Source organism: Periplaneta americana, chromosome 4, assembly GCF_040183065.1.
Source record: "Periplaneta americana isolate PAMFEO1 chromosome 4, P.americana_PAMFEO1_priV1, whole genome shotgun sequence".
NCBI classification, from domain to species: domain Eukaryota; kingdom Metazoa; phylum Arthropoda; class Insecta; order Blattodea; family Blattidae; genus Periplaneta; species Periplaneta americana.
In genome coordinates, this window is record NC_091120.1 from 200698526 (window position 1) to 200722701 (window position 24176).

A 24176-nucleotide genomic window follows, 5' to 3' on the forward strand; every position below is an offset into this window, starting at 1 on the left:
ACATATTGTAGTAAATATAGACAAGTAACCTTATTAAGTCATTGCTTTAAAATATATAAGAAAAGTCTCAGAAGGAAATTAAATAATAATTTGGAACTAGCTTTAAAAGAACAACAACAAGCCTTCCAAAGTGGGAGATCTAGAGATTTTCTTTTTTCAAATCACTGAGAAATGTTGAACATGTGAAGTGGACAAACAAAATAAGAAAGGAAGCTGTGTTGGAAAGAGTGCATGAAGAAAGATGCTGAAACTTATTGGAAGAGGAAAAGATTCGAGAAAGCTGGGTTTGCAGTGAAAAACCCACTCTTGGGCAGAATAATGAATGAATGAATGAATGAATGAATGAATATATAAATAAATAGATAGATAAATAGCCTACATAAAGATAAATACATAAATTTGTTTATTTAGTTATGTATTTATTTACTTGCGTATTTATGTATATATGCATTTATTTTTATTTCATTAATTTACATTTTATAATGAATTAACGACTCTTAAATATCTATTTCCCATATGATCAATGTTTTCCTGTCTACACTACTGTCTGTTTTGATACTACTAATCAATACTTACAGCGAATAGGTCTACAACTTAATGGCTCTAAATCCAAAGCCATTGTTATAGAAAAAGGAAATCTAACAACATCTGACATTACAACAATAAGTGGTTTGAATATAGTGTCAACAAATAGAAATGACACCATTAAATATTTAGGGGTCACATATAAAGATGAAATCATTTTAGATGAGAAAGGCATTATGAATAAATTACATACTATTATATCCAAATTAGTACATTCAACGCTTCTCAAACCAGATCAAAAGATAAATATAATAAACCAATATATATGGCCAAGTCTGATTTATCCTCTACAATGTGCTCCATTATCAAAGTTCAAATATAGTTTTTTGCTTGATATTGCTAAATTGATAAGAAGTGCTGTCAAGGAAATAATTGGATTGCCAATCGATAGCCCAGATAGTATGCTTTATAGTTCCAGAAAAGTTCGTAGTCTGGGCATTATGAAAGCTTCGTGGGAAGCATTCTTGCAACATATTAATGTTGTTGTTGTTTTCTAATGCCAGGCGTTTGACAATAGTCATTTGACCTCTTGCACTCCAATATTTTTCAAAGATATTATCATGGCCAGCCACTGAAGCACAGATTTTGAGGTGTTCCGAATCCATTTCTTGGTTTGAGTTGCACAATGGGCAGTTAGGGGACTGATATATTCCAATTCTATGCAGGTGTTTGGCCAAACAATCATGGCCTGTTGCCAAACTAAATGCAGCTACAGACGATTTTCGTGATAAATTGGGAATTAACTGTGGATTTTGATGCAGAGTTCCATTTTTTCCCTTGGGATTGTGTTATCAAATTTTGTTTGTTGAAGTCTAAGTATGTAGATTTAATAAATCTTTTCACAGAGTAATACGTAGATTTAGTAACAGGTCTGTAAGTAGCAGTGCTGCCCTTCTTTGCTAGTGCATCCACATTCTCGTTTCCCAGGATTCCACAATGGGATGGTATCCATTGGAATACAATTCTTTTATTGAGTGATATTAATTGAGAGAGCATTTTAGTTATTTCTGCTGTTTGAGATGAAGGTGTGTGTTTAGAGACTATTGATAGAATAGCTGCTTTGGAGTCTGACAATATAACTGCATTCTTAAATTTATTGATGTGGCATAGAAGATTCCTGAGACTTTCACTTATTGCAATGATTTCACCATCAAAACTTGTTGTTCCATATCCAGGATATCTATAAAGTGAGAAGAGACAGCACGTAACACCTGCACCAGCACCTTGTTCTCTGGAGATCAAGGATCCGTCAGTGTATAAATGAAGCCAGTTTTGTGGAGGGTACCTAATATTAATTGTCTCTAAAGACAATTGTTTCAGTATTTCAGTGTTTACTTCTGATTTTAGTATTTTCTTCTGTTAAATTTAGATTATATTCTATATTTAATAGAGTTAAAGGGTTTGGTTTAATTTGCAGGTTTTCTTTTAAATTCGGGATATTGATTTTCTGTTTTAATTCTTGAACAATGGATATGAAACTTTTTTGAGTTTTCAATCTACAGAGAGGACTGTATGAATGCCAATTGTTTCCCGGTAATCTAATAAGTTTTTCATATTGAATCAGTGCTTTTTCTTCTATTGTCATTTTGATGCTGTTAATATTAGTGAGGAATCTCATAGAATCTATTGGCGTTGTTTTGATTCCACCAGTAATGAGTCTGAGAGCTTGGTTTTGAACATATTCTATTTCGTTTATGAAAGGTGAAATAATTAAAATTTCTCCGCAGTATGTCAGCACTGGCTGTATAAACATTTTGTATGTAGTATTCAAAGTATTCCTAGAGCATCCCCATTTCTTTCCTGCTAGTCTTTTTAGAAGGGAGAATCTTTTACGAGCTTTTTCAGAAATGTATTTCAAATGGGTGCTCCATGTTAACTTACTATCGAAAATAACTCCAAGTTATTTGGATTCATAAGTCCTAGGAAGGTGTTGGCCATTGTATTGGATATTGAATTCTCTTTCTTTTTTACCGAGTGAAAATATTTGGTAGTTACTTTTGCTTAAATTGAGTGTCATCAAATTTGATGTATTCCATTCATGTAGTTGATTTAGAGCTTTAAGAGCAGAATTTTGAATTTTGTCTCTATGTCTGTAAGATCCGGAAGTTCACAAAACTATATAATCTGCAAATAGTGCTGTTTTCATGTTTGATTCCTCTATATAAATATTGAATAAAGTTGTGCTGAGGACAGCGCCCTGAGGTAGACCTCGATATGTTTGTCTGTAACTAGAAAGTGAGTTATTGAATTTAGTGGCAATGAATCTTTGACTAAGGAATTCTGATATCCATCTGAACATATTGCTGGAGATATCTAATTTCTGGAGTTTTAGTAATAATTTATTTCTCCAAACAGAGTTATATGCTAACTGAAAGTCAATAAATATTGCCAAGGTATCTTCTTTCTTGTTAAAACTATCTTTTATTTCTTGGCCGAGGCTTATGACTTGTTCATTGGTAGAGTGTAGTTGTCGAAAGCTGGCTTGTCTTGGTGATAAAAGATTTTGGGATTCTAAATACCAAGTTAATCTGTTGGAGATCATGGACTCCATGTTTTTGCTATCATGCTTAACAGTGCTATTGGTCGATAACTATTAACATCATGAGCAGGAGGGAAAGCTGGTGATCAATAAGATCTCCCAGCTAGGTCTAGTAGACCCGTCGACCAACAGCAGGTGTGGTCCTCCAGACATTCTGGGGGTTGTGTGTGAATGAAGTAGCCACCAAAACGTTAAAATATGGTGTTCACTTAAATCGGCTACAACTTGCCATTTAACTGCAACATATTAATGTATGCAACCTGTTAGATTCCATTGATGATCCTCTTCTTGCGACTATAAGAAATTTCGCACAAGAAATAAGAGTCAGTATACAACACCTTGGTTTCCCTTCTGAGGAACAGCCTAACGTGCGAAATCTACGGAAGAAACTACGAAATCAACAGTTTGAAGAATGGAAAAAACTTAACCACCGTGGTAAAGGTGTTTCGCATTTTTCAGAATGGTCAAAATCAAATTCCTGGATATCAACCAAGAAAGGCCTTTCCACCTCTCAATGAACTAACGCTATAAAAATGAATTGCAATGTCATCGCAGTACGTAGTGTCCCTGGTAGGAGCCAAGAATCCCGTTGCCGCCATTGCAATGAGTACGAAACCCTTCCTCATGTTCTTGGTGTCTGCAGAAAAGGGGAACTGTTGCGGAACAATCGTCATCACTGGGTTAGAAGCCGAATTGCTGAATGTCTCAAGAAGTCTGGAATGTTTGACATTTATGAAGAAGTACATTGTATTTCATCTACTGGCTCCACCAAATGTGCCGACATCATAGCAATTGATAACAATCAAAAGATTGGCTTCATAATCGATCCCACTATAAGATTTGAGGATGCCGAATTCCAACCACAAGAAGTAGATCTGGAAAAGAAAAGACATTATGAACCCTGCTTTCCTTATCTGGAAGAGAAATACCGCACACCCGTTTGTTGCTGGGAAGTAATTGGCTTGCTCTTTGGTGCAAGGGGCACTATATCAAGATTTTGTATCAATTTCTTTCATCGTTTCCATATCGATCTTTTGGAACTTCAAGATATAGCCATTAATGTTTTAAGACATTCCTTGTTAATTGTAAATACCATCTGTACAGCTCTATATATGAAAAATAAATTATTCATGTCGAGGATAACTGCCCCCAAAAAATAAATTAAATTAAAATAAAATAAAAATAAAATTTAAATTTAAAATAGAATATTGTTGATCTACAATTAATTTAGGTGCTGTTACTGCTCGGTACCCCTTTTTCAAGGGCAGATATCCTTTTTGGATTCTTCTCTCTATCCCCTGACTTTTATGCTCTACCAATTGCAGGGGACTTACTCAGCATGTTATATCGAAGTACGTAAACGCTGACTTTCTCCTACATCAACAGAACAGTGTAGATCGAAATGGTTCGGGTATATAAAAAAAAAATGGAGGAAGACAGAACCTAGAAAAATATTAAATCCAAAACTGAAAGGTAAACAACCAAGAGGAAGATCTCGAATGCTATTCTACTGAATTTCAATCTATACTAATAATAAATCTGTAGCCAAAATTTTTCTGGTAATTTTCGATTTTCCAAAAATAATTGGTCCTAACATATATAATTAAGCACCATGAAACCGAAAATCGCTTTTTTGAAATTTTTGTTTATATGTCTGTCTGTCTGTATGTTTGTTACCTTTTCACGCGATAATGGCTGAACAGATTTCGATGAAAATTGGAATATAAATTAAGTTCGTTGTAACTTAGATTATAGGCTATATGGCATTCAAAATACATTATTTAAAAGGGGGGTTATAAGGGGGCCTGAATTAAATAAATCGAAATATCTCGCTTATTATTGATGTTTGTGAAAAAAGTTACATAACAAAAGTTTCTTTAAAACTGATTTCCGATAAGTTTTATTCTTTGAAAAATTTTGATAGGATTGATATTTAATGAGATAATGAGTTTTAAAATTAAAATAACTGCCATCTAAGGCCGTGTAATGAAATAAACAAATGACTTCGTCTATAAGGGGCCTTGATCAACAACAATCGAAAGCTATGAATCATAGCCTACAGAAAATGTTTCTGTGTTTGTATGAAGCAATATCGGAAGCTAAATTAACCGATTTGTATAATTAATTATTATTTCACCATTGGAAAGCGTAGTTTCTCTGTATGGACATAATGCTATAACGTTATTACAGTAACTTCTGAGTGAACTGAGGACAAGTAAGATTAAAATAGCTTCTTATGCACAGAAAACTTGATAGGCTATTCTGTGTATTCGTTTCCTGTATTTCTTAAAATAATGTTTATCTCAGAGAATTAACGAACAACGAGAGTGTATTGATTTAGTATGCAGTAATAATATGTTAGCTTAGCATTTCATTATTTTATAATCCAAATTTTAACTATGCTCAATTGAATCGAGTTAAAATAGCATTTAAGGAACTCATTCTTTGCTTTTAATTTGACACACACTCACCCGACTTCCTGTGCTGCTGGCCACTGGACACAGGGAATTGGATGCGCAGCTGCTTAGACTGCTCTGCTGTTTTTTCCTGCAGTGTTTTCACTGGCAGCTGCACTGAATTCTGCAACATATGACACACATGCAATATGTTAAATCCAAGGTTTGTTGGTTTAAATCTGAGTGCATATTAACAAAGAGTGATAAGAGTTCTTTGAACAGTTTCCTTCAACAGGAAAGTGAAGCCAGACACTCTATGCAGTAGATTTACAAGTAACAGAACCTTATCCATGAATGGAAAAGCTCTTCCACACCAAGTTTCTTACTTTGTGGACTGAAATCTCTGCAGACCTGCAGCACACTCTGGTAAACAAATCACAAATAGAAATACATCCAAGCACATATGTGAAAGTTCTGTAGATTTCTGCAAAATCATTATAATTTGCAAAAGGAACAACACTGAGTTAACTATGTTACCTATTTAGGGATGTACAAGAGAGAAGAGGGGTAAAACATCAAATTATCCAAATATGTTACACAAACAACAGAATTTCACTGCATTGTAATGGTATAAATACATTTTCTGTAGAGATAGATCTTAATAGACTTAGCTTAAAAAATCAGTAAAAATAGAACATCACCAACATACTTTTTATAATCCCCTATTATTTAAAATTTGGATTAGCATAGTTCTTCCATTAACCATGGCTCTGCTGGCTTAGCTAGATGTGAAAACTGAAATATATATAATCCAAACAAGTATAAGGCCCAAGGCCTGTTATGGTCATTCTCAGTCCACCTTTTTTCGGATGAATTTTATATTGCTTTCAAGCCTCATATACAAGGTGGCTCACATAAAGTGTTTCAAGCTAATATCTCTTAAATGAATCAATATAACTAAATACTGACTTTTCCTACAGTTTTTGGAGGAGGGGCTTTCATGATAGTTTCATGGACAACATTTTAGCATGCCCCAAAATGGGGTTTTGGGGGAGTAATTTCAGAATTTTAAATGGAACGATGATATAACTTTTAGATATTCTGATTGTCCTAAACAAATTAAGCAACTTGTTTAAAACATTTTTTTCTATATTGAAATTCTGAAATGGTATAGGGTGCTTGAAACGAGATATATCTGATACAGATAAATAATAATAAGCCATGCTATTATTACTTTACATAATTTTATTAATTGCTCAAAATAACCTTAATTAACATCTAAACACATAGTAAATCTTTTCTAAAAAAAATTTCAGTTCCAAAGAGGATTTGAACTTCGAATAAGTGTCACACTATTAGCCTCTGTAGTTGTTAAAAGTTACAGAAAACCTTTCCACAAGAATCACCAAGTGCCTAGATGTTGAAAAATGTTATGTTTTGTTTAATGACGTTCGCAACTGCAGAGGTTATATCAGCGTCTCCGGATGTGCCGGAATTTTGTCCCGCAGGAGTTCTTTTACATGCTAGTAAATCTACTGACATGAGCCTGTCGCATTTAAGCACACTTAAATGCCATCGACCTGGCCCAGGATCGAACCCGCAACCTTGGGCATAGAAGGCCAGCTTAGATGTTGATGAAGGCTACTTTAAGCACTTAATGACATAATGTAAAGTAAATACCTTGGTATTTATTGATTTCCTCATTCATTTTGTATTTTTTTTTACTACAGTATAATTCAATGAAAATACTCTGTAACTGCTCAACAATTTATTAAAACAAAAATGTTTCAATAAAAGTTGCTTAGTTTATTGAGGGGAACAAAATTATTTTTAAAAAATTCCATGGTTTCATTTAAAAATCTGAAGATGCATCCCAGTCCGGAGAAATATTGCCCATATCACAGTTTGGAAGACTCCTTCCCCCAATAAAATTTAGAAGACAAAGCATTTGGTTTTATCTATTCATTTAAGAACTATTAACTTGTAATACTTTATGTGGGCCACCCTGTATATATTTTATTTTATTTGGTTGCAGTGCGTTACAATGTTGAATGACAAAATTGACTTCCAGTCATTTATAGTTTGACAACTTCAAGTGAAACCCCATAAAACACGCCAAATTCTGGAATCTCTATCTTTCTTTCTTCTCTCTCCCTCGCTCCTCGTCATTCAGTCACCAATCACCACGTAAATATCTGAGAGGGTGTGTGTGGGCATCGCGACCAATAGAAGAACCACTCTCCAGTATTACCACAATAACGGATTCTTCATTTTTGCCTCGACTGTTGGCTAGGAAGGTTCCATTATGCTAGCATTGCAGGCAACTAGTCAACCTTTTAATGCTTTTGTTAGCAGGTTTGACAAACTGTGAGTGGACCTGCAAGTACATAGTGCATAGTGCTCTCTCCCTTCCCCCGTGCTTTCTCACTTGCTCCTCCCCAAGACAGCCAGCGCTCACGTAGTAACTCGGTCAGGGTTTCAGTTCGATTTGTCAATCTATAACTATCATTTACTTATCAACACACTATTTTATACATATACTTAGGTAGTCTACTTACATTACATACATATGTAAACGCATCTTAAAATTTATTTACATTTCTTTTAGCTTGTTAATTTCCCTAATTCGCTTTTCTCGTACTTTTCAAAACTATGTTTCTAAGGATTTGATAGACATAACACTTCTTGCAGTAGAACAGGAGATCTAACAGTCTTGTAAACTGTCACTCACCCGAATATTCATCACAATGGAGGCAGGCCGCTCTTTGATCTGGAAAGGATGATGAAATGGGCGTTCATTGTCACTACCGCTACTAGGGTGCTCCTCCCCTTCTGATTCACTGGAGACCTGACCAAGAGCTTCCTTCTTGGATAATTGCTTACAGAAATCTGTAGCAAAGAAGAAGCCAGTTAAGGGTAAGTAAAAAAAGAAAAACAGGAAGGAAGAAAGAAGAAAAGGAAAGGAGTAGTCACCTGACCCACTCACCTGTGAGTTCAGCCACGCTCTTGCCGCCAGCCTTGATTGCCACCACCTTGTCCTGCGTTACCACGGAGCTAGGCAACACGCCTTGCTTCAAGAGGTTCATGGCGTTCTTCCTCGCGATCTCCAGCAGCTTTTGCTTGTCTATGTGGCCAGCTGACAGAGAACGTGACCTACACACAGTCCACATCCAACATCAACTGGCTGCACTGAGAATTCCATTTAACGTAACTTACTAATGAACTACAATTAACCACAATTAAGCAGTGAATACGGAAAATATTATGATTTTGCTACAACTATTGTTTCTAAATGGACGAGCCAAAGAAAAACTTTAAACACAACTTACAATATGTACAGTCTTAGACAAAAAAAAAAAAGACCAGCTGCATACACTAAGTCTCATTAGGAAGATTATGGTTGTGAGAGCTTAGGTTTACACGTGAAGGAATTTCTTGTGCACAATTCCGCTGTTTTTCCTTTGATTTGTTTGTTTGTTGCTTTTTCTTTCTGCTTTTAAGGTCAAGCGTTATGAATAATTTATAACGAAGATATATTCAAGGAGTAAATTAGGTGCAAAATAAACATTCTTTCCCTAGTCGTGTGAACCAGGCACTGCCTGAAGGTGGATTTAAGACAAAATTCACCCTACAGGAGAGTGGTAATTTTTTTGTATCTAAGACTGTACATGAAACCTGTTGCAAGTCTCCTCATGTATGGGCAAAAAGTATCAAGATTTTTGGCCTTGAGACTTGCCTCCAGAGTTCTGCAACTGCTTAAAATTTTCCGACTGTTGTGCTCTCAAAATTAAGTGGCAGAAAAAGTAAACATTGAAACAAATAATATTGCAAGCATCTGGTCGAGATTTCATTGTTTCGTTTTGTAGTTCTCTGTAGCTAAATGGCTGCAAGCTGTGAAAGTTCATATTTAAAGGACTATTCTCATGCATTTCTGTTAGAATTTATAGAAATGTATAAATAAATATTTTCTGTGCTTATAGGAAAAGTAAAGAATTCCAATAAACCGCTGTTTGTGTGTGATCTATGTTTGATTATAAATTATAACAATTCAATCTTCTTAATGTATCCAGCTGTTTGCTGACAACATAAAGTCCACTATAGCCTATTCAGTTGTTGTTTTTCACGAGAAATGAGGGGTATTTTGATCGGTGTTCATTACAGATGCCTGTTGCTAGTAGCCAGAGGTGGGGTGTAGTCAATATATACTACAGGGCTGTGTCTTCTGCAACTGGTATTGATGATTTTAATTTACTTCTTTTGTGGTTTATGGATGGACAGTATAGAAGAATGTGTTCCAGATCTTCATCATGATTATTACAACACAGACAAGTAGGATTATCAGAAATGTGAAATCGATGTAGGTACAATTGAGTGACAATGTGACCAGTTCTGGCTCTTGTTAAAAATGTATTCACCTTGTCGTGGTGAGGGGGTTAAACTTGTTGTTTATTTTATTGGATTATTTCACGACACTGTATCAACATCTAGGTTATTTAGCGTCTGAATGTAATGAAGGTGATAATGCCAGTGAAATGAGTATGGGGTCCAGCACCGAAAGTTACCCAGCATTTGCTCGTATTGGGTTGAGGGAAAACCCCGGAAAAAACCTCAACCAGGTAACTTGCCCCTACCGGGATTCGAACCCGGGCCACCTGGTTTCGCGGCCAGATGCGCTGACCGTTACTCAACAGGTGTGGACAACTTGTTGTTTAAGCTAACAAGTAATGAAGAGGTACCCACATAAGCTGAATTACCACCAACGCAGTCCCACTATATTTTTCATAAATTATAACAAAGAAACTACAGAATTACTATTTCAGAATGGCATTAAGGAATCGCGAACAAATGAACGCAGAACCATGGAGGAATAACATTTCTTCAGTGATCGTATTTCCCCACTAAGCGAGTTTCTGCCTTATAAAAAAAAATATCAACTGAAAAGTTATTATCCCGTGGCCCTGACTGAACATATTTGGACCATGGGCCGCAGTTTGCCTACCATATTCAGCTCAATGGAACTGGCAGTTACCTGTGACGAGAGCGGGAGTGTGACCACGACCGTGAGCGCCGGGCGCGCTTCCTGCTGCGGCTCCTCTTCCTACGCCGCTCGTCGTGGCTGCTGCTGCTGTCCCTGCTGCGGCTCCTCTTCTTGGTTCGCTCTTTGCTGTGCCGGCTCTTGCTGCATTCGTGGTGGCGGTGTTTGCTGCGCTGCCGGTCATGGCTGCTGCTGCTACTGTGGCTCCTCTTATGTTTCTCCTTGCTCTTCTCTACTGATCGACTGCGACTCCTGCACAAGCAGAATCCGAAAAGTCAGCTGGACAGCAAGGCTCTCACAACGGGCACTTGGAAACAACTAAGGAGAGATTACCCTTTTGGGATCACTCTCTATGATGACACTACAGTAGAACCTCTATTATCCGTGGTAATGAAGGGGGTGGACTGAACGGTTAATCGAAAAACTGGATAATCCGTACCAGAAAATATTTGCATAATTCCATACTACAGCCTCATAATATTCCTCTGTAATGTTGTGTTTAACATTATAGATAGTGAATCAGAAGTTCACTAATTTATAGTCGCGATGCTGTTATTCCTGGCGTGACTCCTCCTCTTTGCTTACGTTTTAGGAAGTCAAGGCTCTATGAAGTCTGGGTAGATAGTTTCGTTCGCCATTTCTGTTCTTTCGTTGCCGAGCTACCAGACAAGGAATCTATTTGCCGCACCATTAAACATTATCATATCATAGCTCCTATGGTAATGAATCAAACACACTGTAATTGAGCAAATAATTGAGCGGCAAATAACGTCCTCGTGTGTTTTCTGTGAACGCCAACGAAAGAACCAAAATGGCGGTTGGTTATATTAAGCATTTATAGAGCCTTAGGAAATGCATAACGTCATCATCTGCGAATCACAAGACGCACATGTTTAAATGTAGCCAACCTACAACGTAATTGGCTGCCGGAAATAAGAGCGATGGACTATAATTCTGGTTGTCAACGACAGGTTTATAAGGGCCTAGGAAGTTCCTTATGATGGTTGTTTGCGGACGGATAGGAATAGTGGAGGGCTCCTGTTGTAGATCTACATACGTTATACACTCTATCCTTATTTTTCATTAAATCGCGTACTGTTGTAACGCCAATCACGTATTCTGATGCGAAATGAGCCGCAGTTTTTCTTTCCCCAAACCTCTCAATTATTTGTATTTTTATTTCGATACTTAGCAAAACACTTTTGACACCCGTGAAGATATTTTGCATAGAAGTTATAAAGTACGGGCATTCGAGCAGTAGGACAAGGACTGAATGGTGCACAGGTTTGCTATATATTGTGCGGAAGTTCTTGGGACTATTTCTTTGAAAGCAGGTAGTTGGGAAAAATACCTTCAAGTAATGTTCTTATTGCTTGTAGTAGTACTATGTAAAGGTAAAGGCTTTTTTTAATAAAACACTCTAGAAAAAATAGGATTATAATATAAGGTATAGTACTAAGTTTCTTACACATTTAATTCTGTAGTAAAGAAAGACAGTCGGATAATCCGCTGATCGATTAACAGGGTGATGGATAATTGGGGTTCTACTGTATTTCCTTGTCCAAGCAATTTGTCCCATGGCAACTCATTCCACAATTAAAATCTGTTCCATGACAACTCGCATCAGAATTGATACCTGAACAGTTTAGGGTCGTATTCATAAACGAGACTTTCTGAAGTAGACTTTCATAAAAAAAGTTTAACTTTGCTGAAAGTCCTATTCATAGACAAAACTTCTGAGACTTTCTGGTTCTAATGTTGGCAATCACAATCATGGTCTTCTAAACGAATTAAGGGGTTTCATACAGTAGCAGTTGCACTTCTTTCAAAATATTAAATAACTTGACTACCACTTCATGTATTTCCTTCAAATTTTGCACACTTATTCTACATGATTTTAGCTTCAATTTGATATATTATACATCTGGTAACCATGGCTATGCTTCAAAGTTTGAATTTTTCAAGAGAAAAAAATTGTCTTATAAAAAACATGATTTAATTTAAACTGAGAAAATAATAGCCATTTACTATTTTTGGTCCTCAATGAGCATCACAGCTGACTTCATACTAAATTTATAGATTTTTTAAATTTGCATTAACAAATTTTTGTTTCCCTTTCAATGTATTTTTACTAGAAAATTGCTCATTTTTCATTCAAATTTAACCACTATGGTCCAATCTCTAGAGATTATTACAAAGGACATGTGTACAAAATTTGAACGAAATCAGACAAATGGTTCTTGAGATATCAGGTTTTTTGTATCGAAAATGTAATTATTGGCAAAATGAGTCTAAAGTTGGGACATGCTTGTACTTACATCCTGCACTAAAAAGCACCTGCTGCATATTTTACATCCCCTCTGTCAACAAATATCTGAAAATTTTGAAATATATACAGAAAAGTATACTCTATCGATATAAAAATTTTCAAATTTTTTCATGATTCTTACTGTGTAAGTCCCCTTAAATTAATGAATAGTTGAAACAGAGTAAGCATTGTCACAAACAGAGCCATCTTTTGAGTCACAAATCAACGAAACAACTCAATGTCGGCTTACGTTACACAATTGTTAGCCATTCTTGCAGCTTTATTTGTAAGAATAATCATTTCATAGTAAAATAATTCTGAAGACATGGAAGATAAGAAGATGCCACAAATGACAGACTATGAAAGAGACATATATCTTACTGACAGTTGGCAGACTTACTCCTTTCAAATCTACAGAAAGTACTTGAAAACAATGGTCAACATGATTTCTTTCACAAGAAAACTAAATGCTGATTCTAGTGCAGTTTTTCTTATCCCAAATTCAAATATGTAATCAGAACTTTTCCATTGGGCATTTTTTTTTTTTTGTGACAGTCACTTTTTGTATAATATACTTCTATATATCAGGCTTTCTTTGTTATAATTTTCATAAGTTATAACAGTGGTCGTCAGCACTCGCTAAAATGGGTAAAAGGTAAGCGGAACATGATTTACCCCATCATGCAGCAGGAAGAGGTAGAGAGCATACCCGCCAGCAGCCACGAATGCACACTGGTGCTGTAAGAGATCTGGTAAGAGACACTAGCCCGAGAGTGCACTGGGTTGACGACCACTTAGTTATAATAACTGAGAATTTTTCATCAGTTGTGGAAATTTTATTCAGAATGGGTCGGCAACACTGTACAGGCTTATTCATGTTCAGACATCAACACCAGCAAGATGAGTGGCGATTATATTCATAAACTCGTCAAAAGTTAATTAAGGCTGTACTTTTGCATAATAACAATGTATTCCCATCAGTAAAAAAAAAAAGTAATTAGAATAATAGTAGGTGTCAAATCTAGGCAATCATGCAGGACCATTTTCAAAAAACTACAAATAATGCCCGTGGCTTGTCAATATATTTTTTCATTAATAAACTCCTCATATGTAATAGTGAAATCTTTGTAACTAATTCAACAGTTCATAGCATAAATACTCGACAAAAAAATGACTTTCACACTCCATTGGCAAGTCTATTGTGCTATAAAAAAAGAGTGCATTATATGGCAGTAAAAATTTTTAATAGCCTCCCTATGGATATAAAAAAATCAAACTCAAAACATAAGATTATTTAGACCAAATTAAATAGGTACCTAATTTCTCATGCCTTCTATTTTGTAGATGAATTTATGACATTCAGCAACACTGTATGAATATTTCTGTCTTGTATTAAGTATTGATACTAACCCCTTGTGTTGTACTAGTATACACTGTGTCCGGGACAAAATTTACCAATAAGAACGTTTAATAACTCGCGTAATAATAGAGATAGGAAAATGAAATTTGCGGCAAATGAAAGAGGGACATTTTAAGTTTTATATGTGATGTTGGCAACATTTGGTCATTGTTGTTGACATAGCTGTAATTAAAATGGCGTTCATAGTGCAAAAAAAAAAAGTTCAATGCTGCTATTGGCTTGCCGAATTCAAGTATCCGAAGATAGTGGAGAGAAGATTTAGGCCGGGTGCACACAGAATCAGACGTGGCGCGGCACGACACGACATTTTGTCTCGTGGTACTTGTCTCCCATTGATTTATGATGTGGTGCACACAGAATCAGACGCAGCGCGACAGTCGCGAGCAGACACAAGGCGACACGAAGAGACGACATCGAATGACTGCTAGAAGTTCGTCGCGAGGAGACTGTCTGATAGCTGCAGTGTACTGCGCATGCGTTAGTAGTGGCTATGATTGCACGCTTTCATTATCTACAAAAAACACTATTGTTGTGTAGGGTACATTATTCATAATGGAGCTCGATGCGGATAAATTAGTTGATTTAGTACAGGAAAAGATACATTCTGTACAATATTTGAAACAATATCACGAGAATAATGTGGTTTCTGAAAATATGTGAAAAATTGCAAATGAGATGAAAGCACCAGGTGAATAATAATTTATAATAATAACAACGCTGCGTAACAAATGTTAACAGTTTTTTTTGCGCTAGGCATGTGATATATGTTTTCTATATAATTTGAGCCTCCTGAATACGAATATGACAATAAAAACAGTTGTTGGTTACGGTTTTTGAGAAATTTTGGAATTTATATCTATTCAAAATATTGTTTTATATAATGGCAATAAGGCTAAATATTCACTGTTCAGAAGATTACAGCTTTCTTTTTCTGCATTTTCTTTTACACTGGGTATCAGGTACATCACGAGCTAAAGTCCAACAACAATCTGCTAGCATATTGGTACTCCATTGTCCTTGGTATCTTTTTTCCATAGTTTAAATTTCTTGATAGAAGCGCTCATCATGCTCATCACTGAAATCGCACAATTCTCGGGGGAAAAAAAAGTCAAGATGTGAGTGAAAGAATGAATTTTCAGGGAAATTTTACAACTCCTAGTTTAATACGCCAACAGTAAATTTTTCATTAGTTCTTCATAGTTCTCACTTCTACAGTTATCCAGAAAATTAATTCAACCTCCATGAATGCAATCCAGATGGCTGTCTCTTTTCCTTCCAGCAAAGATTCGAAGTGATTGTCCATTATTTCTCTAATTTGTGGTCCATTGAGAACTCCCTCTTTTATTTTTGAATCACTAATAGCAGGAAATGTTAAGGAATGCGCGCTGGTCCGAGTCCTCATGGGGGAAGAAATTTTCTCATGAAATTTCGGCCAGTGTATGGGACCGGTGTCCACCTAACATCGTGATGCACTTGGGGAGCTACGATAGGTAGCAAAAGCCGGTTGCGAAAGCCAGATATAACGATTGGGGAGATCATCGCACTAACCACACAATACCTCCATTCTAGTTGCATGATCGTCCACCTCTGTTTTGGCATGTGGACGTGAGGCCAGCAGCCGGCTGGTCGGTCTGGGCTTTTCACGGGGTGTAGCGCCACGGATTATTAATAGCAGGAAATTTTCCTTGATATTTTTAAATGCTTCAGTTTTATAATTTATTCCTTTAACAAAATTCTTCATTAACCCTAACTTATTGTGTAAAAGGGGTAAAATTACTTCGCTTTGAGGTACGAGGGGTTGACGTATAATATTTTTCTTCTTTGGCTCTAGTGATTGTCGTTTTATTTTATAATGTTTATCTCGAGCGCGAGTCCACACCTGTGGAGTAACAGTCAGCACGTCTGGCCGCGAAACCAGGTGGACCGGGTTCGAATCCCGGTTGGGGCAAGTTACCTGGTTGAGGTTTTTTCCTGGGTTTTCCCTCAACCCAATACGAGAAAATGCTGGGTAACTTTCGGTGCTGGACTCCGGACTCATTTCACGGCATTATCACCTTCATTTCATTCAGACGCTAAATAACCTAGATGGTGAAAAAGCGTTGTAAAATAACCCAATAAAAATTAAAATAAAATATCTGGAGCGCGAATGTCCAATTCGTACAGAAAGCAGCAAAATTTTGTGTAACCTAATTGCATTCCAAAAAGCAATGCTCCAACTTTCAAATTCGCACATATAAACCATTCGTACTTCGAATATTATCATTAAAGCACACTTTAAAGAAATAGCCTACACGTCCTACACAGAATACTAACACCACAGAAATATCCTGGTAAACTGAAGCGTTTTCATACAGCGAACCTGTTTCTTCCCCTCCAAATGGAACCAAAAAGGCCAATAAAATAATTTACGCTTCTAGAAGTGGTTTTGACATGGTGATATATTGCAAAATATAAACTACAGTAATGTAATTAAGCTCACCGTGAAAGAAATGCACATCTCAAGTAAAATCAGGTAAACTCAAGTGAATTTATGCCACGAACCTGTTTCACTCCCTCGAAATAGACTCGTAGAAGGGCAATAAAATAATTTCCCTTTCTACAAGTGCTTCTAACATGGTGCCCTAGTTATACTAATATTGTTTTCACATAATGGGACTTCACATTTGTAAAACAAAATAGTTACGCACGAAATACGGTGTTTTTTAAATAAAATGCATAGAAAATTAATTGTATTGTGCATCTCGAAAACCCGAAGTGATGGAACATCTTGCTTGTTATTTTTTGATTCAGGAGGTCGAAATTAGTAAGAATTTGTTAGTTTTATGTCTGGCGCAAAATGACTGTTGACCAGTGTAATTTGTAGTAAGACTAATTCTCTGCTCTAAACTATCACTCATTATTGATTTAATATATTATTTTTCTTTATTGTGAGTCGTGAAGTAGTCATAACATAAAAAAATGACGTTTGTGCAGTACATTTTAATTTTAAGACTCTTTCAATCGTATAGATTTTTAGGAGCTTGCATCCTTAGGAAATAATAAGCAAATACAATAGAATTTTTCATATAGACAGTCCTCTATTATTGACGCCATTTTCTAGCCAAGGCCAGTTTTCCAAACCCACACAGCCACCAAATCAGTTGTCGCGAGCAGACAGTTTTAAGCTGTCGCGAGGCGTTGTAAAGCAAAACGTAGCGTCGCGTTGCGCCGCATCGCGTCGCATCTGATTCTGTGTGCACCTGGCCTTAGACAACAGTGGCCTGAGAAGCAACCACCAGATAGGCACACAATAACAACTTGGCATAGAAAGCTTCTTGAGACCAGTTCTCTTGTAGAGAAAACACCACGTGGGAAGAAAGTGACAGAAGCACAAGTCGACAGAATTTCAACGGAGCCCGTGTAAGTCTGTTCGCCGTGCCAGCAGGGAACTTGCAATTCCAAAGTCAACTATCCACGATGTTCTGCACAAGAGGTTACCTCTGCATGCATACAAGATTCAATTGGTTCAAAAGCTGAAACCAAACGACTTGCCTGCACGATATGATTTCGCTAGTGACATGCTGTTGAAAATTGATATTGAAAATGGATATCTGCAGAAGGTCGTGTTTAGTGATGAGTCCACCTTCCACGTCTGTGGGATCGTCAACAGGCATAATTGTCGCATCTGGGGATCAGAAAATCCGCATGTAGTGAGGGAATTGGAAAGAGACAACCCTAAGATTAATGTTTGGTGCGGACTTACACATGAAACTGTGATTGGACCGTTCTTTTTTGTGGAAAACACTATCAATGGAAATGTGTATCTTGATATGCTGCAAAATTACGCCATTCCTCAAATTCCACAGGGGTATGTTTTCCAACAAGATGGAGCTCCGCCTCATTATGCATTACATGTTACAGATCACTGAATGAATGCTTTCCTCAGCGATGGATTGGTCGAGGTGGACCTACAGCATGGCCTCCCAGATCCCCAGACCTAACCCCACTGGACTTCTTTTTTTGGGGATACATAAAAGACATTGTGTACAAGACTGTAGTGGCAAATTTGGAGGATCTGCGTCGGAGAATTGTTGCTGCTTGTGCAACTGTCACTCCAGAGATGTTACGAAACACATGGCAAGAACTTGAATATCGCCTGGACATCTGTCGTGCTACAAGAGGTGCACACATAGAAGTTTATTAGTAGTCATTCGAAACTTTGGAAGTCCCTTTGTCAATTCCCGCAAACAGCATTTTCATCCATCAATTATTTGGTGAGTTATTAAACTTTCTTATTGGTAAATTTTGTCCCGGACACCCTGTATTGTAAAACTCTTCTGTATATATTTCAACTATATTGTGACTATAATTAAAACTTTGTAGTACTATTAACATTTTTTGACATGTTCCATATTCTAGCTGTGAGGTGATGTACGAATACCATGGAATGTAAATAAATATAATACAATACCAATAGAACTATGGAAATCAGCTCTCAGAAGTGCGAAAAACTAAGGGATCTTTATTAAATAAAAAGATGTAAAACAGCAACTTTTGCTGTAAATTATTCATTAACCTTCTAATGTTGTTTGGCTTTGCAATACATACTTAATTTTACATATATGGTATCATCAAAATTAGTGATCCAACAGAGTGACCTCCCTTGTAAGAATCAATTAAAAATGACTTGTGGTGGAAGCAACTTATCTCTTCCTAGAGGAATCTCGCACCAACCTGTGGTGGTGACGATGATGATGGCGGTGGTGGTGATGCTTTTCTTCCGTACTGCGTTTCGAACAATGTTTCCGTCTTTCCTTCTTCTCTGGACTACTGCTGTGTTCTGTAAAAAAATTCAGAACGCACATTAGTTTCTTGGTCACAGTGTCAAGAATGTAATATGGATCCAGGCTCACGCATGCACATACACACACACAGTATCCGTGATTGTCGTAATTGTTCACAGTTTCTTCTGGAAAATACTCAAGAAGCTGTTGTTTTAAATTGTAAAAAAGCAATTACATGTCCATAAAAACAAAATCAGTATTTGTCGTATTGTTGTTTAGTCAACAGTCCGAAGACTGGTCTGAGCCTGACAAGTGAAACCAAGAAAGCACCGCTTATGAGGCAATTAGGCCAGGAGATAATGGGGTAGGGTGGCCAGTTTCTTTCCCCCTCCATTGCATACAATCTCCGACTATACTGTTTTCGAAGAAAAATCCTAATGTAAACATAAGCACTTTGCTGTCATACCCGTGATTGGCTCCCAGTCGAAACACTCACATGACGCAGAAAAATATAGTTCGTATATGGAAACCACAATCTTGTATTATTTGAAAATAAAAAATTGAATTCTAGTTGTTAAATACGATGAAACATATAACTTCACTCATATGTAAACCACTATGTAAAAGAAAAGCTACTTTTATATTTTGTTATGTATTATGAAAACAGATGAATACCAACAGTAATACCGAGGTAGTCTGTTCTTGTAACAAGCTGGCGTCACTTAAGCTCGAAGTTGTTCACGTAAGCACGTGGTACTGAAGTATGGCTTCTGCATCCTCGGTGTGTATGGTTATTAAACATAAGAGTGGAAATCCTCTCAAAAGCGGAGAAAAACAATAGTCTTAAAATAAGTTAAGTGAGTTTTAATTACAGTAATTATAAAGTAAATGTTTCCTAAGCAAACGAATGCATAGTAGTGAGGTTAGGCCTACTTGACGAGTAACAGAAATGTTTAACATGAAACAGAATGTACAACAGTAGGCGGGAACATGTACTGAGAATTTATGGCACCAAACAGTGGCCAATGAAGCCTCACTTCAGTCACGTGCTATTGTTTATATTAGGATTTTTCTTACAGCGAAAAGATTATAGCTACATATTACACTAGTCAGACTTCAGATGCATACAAACAATTTTTCTTCCTCTGACACATATCGTCAAGTGAGATGTACTGCCTGATAATAGAAGTACATATCAGCCAGAACCTCAATCGGAGTCGTATTATGCAGTACATATCTAAAATTTCCATGAGTCTTTTAATAAGTTACAAATACACTGGAATGAACCACATTTCTTTTTGTCAAGGGATGTTCTCCTTATAAATCTGTCGATTTTAATTCTGGCTGTAATTATGTTAACACTTAGGCCTTGCAGACAAATACATCAGCAAGGAAGACAAGTCTAAGTAGCCAAAGAGAATTGGAAAATAGGTTTGCATATTCCGATTTCTCATCTTGCAGGTACCGGTACATTAGAAATTGGCTGGTTTTTAGTAAAATTATCGTTGTTTTAGATTTTACAGGGATTTGTATTTTTAGAATAGGGTTAAGTATTGGTTTGGTAGTAGAGGGCAGCAGACAAATGTCTGGTCCAAAAGTGGGTCGTGCCTTCCAAAAGTTTTGGAACCACTGCACTGGTATAGACAATAAAGAATATGAGTGACACAAAAGGCAGTTCATCATGATACTATTTTTCTCTGCTGTAGTTAATAGCTAGAAGACATTCCCTCTGTTTTAAAACGATCAGTATGTCGTTACTGTTTTTCACTGATACAGACATTTGTCCACCATCAAAAATATTGAATATGACCTTAACATGAAGAAAAGAAGCAGTTATACCGTGCACTGGAGCATGACTCGGTCTATGATTTTTGTAAAATTCATTATAATTTGCATGTTTTTATACAGTGATCATCTACGATTTTCATTTGTCCTTTCAGATCATGCATTGTTGATCGTCATATATGGAAACTCCCATCTTTTAATCATAATATAACCAGCAAGAAATTTTTCCTACTATCATAACAGCTTTATAATAACAAATTAATATTATCCATATCGAAATGGATCAGACTGTACAATCACTCAAGTATCTTCTGGAACTTTACGGGTTCCAGAAACATCATATTCTAGTGAAAATATTAAGCAGTCTCCGTAAGGTCAAATTTTCACGCTCAGGACGAGAATTGAACACAGGATCTCATGATTTGTAGTCAGGAATGCATGAACAAATGTTATAAAATTTGTTTATTATATCTATCGTCATTTTTAATAGCATTGATAGCACCACCTGTTGTATACGCAGCTAGCAGAACCTTGGTGTATCTAAGGTTGCATTACGAATGCTGCTAGGAAAACTGTCATTTTTATTTTATTAAGTTTTATTTATACACACTTTAACATCTGTGGTCATATCATGTGTTTGGAATCTGCGGGTATATCAGTAGGTTATGGTTACTATTGTTGAGTTCCTGTTTCTATTGTGTGTTGTAGATGGCTTTGTGATCATTTGATTGATAATAGATTTCGATTAATGTTTATCATTGAGGCAGTGATGAATCATGGCACGTAAATTTCCAATCCAGCATTTGTCTTTGTGACTGAGGAAAACCATGAAAAACCCCAGTCAGATTGGTCGGCTACAGGGTTTGAACCCGAAACCTTCCGAATTCAAGTCTCAAATGCTACCACCTGAGGCAACGCACTCGGTCTCTGTCATTTCGTATTTTATGGTAGGCTCCCTTTGGATTCGAATTACAGTGAGGAAGGCTTACCACCTGGACTGTTAACTAGGGGGTCATCCTCGACTGGAGACGCCTCCTTGTTGTCACTGCTGTCCTCAGAGATCTCGCCCTCTTCGTAGCGCTCTGCCTTCAGCTTGGCCTGCTCCTCCACCTGCCTCACTGTCTCTTCGAACACAGAGCTGAACTTGAGGTTCTTGATCACGATCTTGCCCGTGCCTGGCTTTGCCTTCGTTTCTGAAAGCAAAGCATTGAAGATATTTCAACATATTACAACCATAGAAATAAATATCGCAAAGATGACATATTTGAGTTACTTCTACATTACATATTTTACAAGATTTGCTATAATTCATAATCTTTATCGATGAGCAAAGTAGATGTTTTCCATTTCTATTCGGCACCTTCTCTGACTTGCAAAGTTAGAGAGCTCAAGTGAAAGACAATCAATCAATCTTCTTAATGTATCCAGCTGTATGCTGACAACATAAAGTCCACTATATTCCACTGTAGTCTATTCAGTTGTTGTTTTCATGAGAAATGAGGGGTATTTTGATCGGTGTTCATTATAGATGCCTGTTGCTAGTAGTCAGAGTTGGGATGTAGTCAATATATACTGCAGGGCTGTGTCTTCTGCAACTGGCACTGATGATTTTAATTTACTTCTTTTGTGGTTTATGGATGGACAGTATAGAAGAATGTGTTCCAGATCTTCATCATGATTATTACACCACAGACAAGTAGGATTATCAGAAAAGTGAAATCGGTGTAGGTACAATTGAGTGACAATGTGACCTGTTCTGGCCCTTGTTAAAAACGTTTGAACATGTCTGGGCAAGTTTTTGTACATTTCCAGGTCATTTGGTTTCTTTTTTACAGACTGTAAAATTTTTCCTTTGTCAGAAGAGAGCCAATTGCTGATCCATAGGTTTGTAAAATGAGACTTTACTGAAGCAAAAGCACTGGATAGAGATATCACTTGAAGAGGTCTTGGTTGCAAATATGTTGCCTGTTTTGCAATATTATTGACTTTCTCGTTTCCAGGTGTACCACAATGACTAGGTATCCATTGAAATGTTATTTCCTTTTGGAGTTCTTTTAGTTTACTTAGTTGTTTCTGAAATGGAATAATTCTATGTGCGTATAGGTTTGGTACATATTTAATTATATTAAATATAGCCCCCTTGAGGTCGGTAAGTATGCAAATAGATTTTTCAGAAATTTGAGTAACACACTGAAGAGCAACATCAATAGCTAGCAATTTAGTGTCAAGGCTGGAGGAGGATGAACATGGTATGAAATAACTTTCAAGTAAAAGACAGAAAAGAAAAGAAATCTACCCTAACCACTGAAGACCTCCCCAGAATAACAATGAAACAAACAAAACAGTAATTCATGTTTCAGGAGAAAGGAAAATAATTTCAGGGGCATATTTCATTAGGCCTAGAGAGAAAGATTTGATTAAATCATCAGTCCTCCAGTGAGGGGGACCACAAGGATCCTGAATACAGAACAATTATGTTTTCTTTGTTAAGTCGTTGGTTAATTAAAAAAAAATAAATTTTGAATTTGGGATTCGCTTGATGCCAAAATTATCTTTCTTGAAAACATAAATGATATTGGATAATACAGTATGTAAGAAGTCTCTAAGAATTTGTAATAGGATGTTTTGTATTTGAAAGACTATGAACAACCATTTTACTAAACAAGGATACAAGTTTATTCAGCCATTGAATGCAATAGTTTATTGTTACAAATAAATGTTTTAAAATTACTTTTTCCACTTACATCACATATTTCAAGAATTTGATGTTACATCCTTTTTCCAAGGAGGTCTTCAATTATAAACGGATACTATTAAATACCGGTAATGATAAAAAAAAAAGTTAGTGACAATAAATCTTGGTACTAAATTTAAAAAATAAAAATAAAAATTTGATTGCCGATTCTCCAAGAAGAACAGCAGTGGCTATCTACAGACTAGCAACAGAGAGGATTCAACGATAAACTTGCAGCACATACTGAACTGTAAAGCTATCAACATTTCAGATAAAACTATGAATAATATCACAAACATTTACTGATATATTAGAAAACAAATGAAGAAAACCCAATTTTGCGAACATTTGATTCTTTATCATATTATGGTGAATGATATTCACGGTTGCAATTACTTTGTTTAAACTATAATTCACACCTACATAAACTATATCATTTAATACAGCGCTTCTCAAGTTTTTTAATGTCATGGTCCCATGGAAGCTGATATTTCATTTTGGCGAACCCCTCAAAATGTTTTGTATAATTTAGGCTCGTGAACATTAAACATTGTTAATGACAATATTTAATTTCAGTTTAGCTATTCAATGTAATCTGAAAATACATAAAT

At 36.3% G+C, this 24176-nt stretch overlaps 1 protein-coding gene across 6 annotated transcripts in view; it reads right to left on the reverse strand.

Moving 5' to 3' along the window:
- Nucleotides 1–24176, reverse strand: part of LOC138698607 (protein Son-like) — a 76058-nt gene that overhangs the window by 34901 nt on the left and 16981 nt on the right. For 4 of the 6 annotated variants that reach the window (XM_069824650.1, XM_069824652.1, XM_069824654.1 and 1 more), the window contains exons 2-7: nucleotides 21821–22024; nucleotides 18997–19102; nucleotides 10550–10807; nucleotides 8507–8673; nucleotides 8252–8409; nucleotides 5596–5704 (exon numbers count right to left, since the gene is read on the reverse strand). In XM_069824650.1, the coding sequence (XP_069680751.1) occupies nucleotides 5596–5704; nucleotides 8252–8409; nucleotides 8507–8673; nucleotides 10550–10807; nucleotides 18997–19102; nucleotides 21821–22024 (1002 nt within the window). The remainder of the gene's footprint in view (nucleotides 1–5595; nucleotides 5705–8251; nucleotides 8410–8506; nucleotides 8674–10549; nucleotides 10808–18996; nucleotides 19103–21820; nucleotides 22025–24176) is intronic. The other 2 variants (XM_069824651.1, XM_069824653.1) reach the window with 2 other exon arrangements.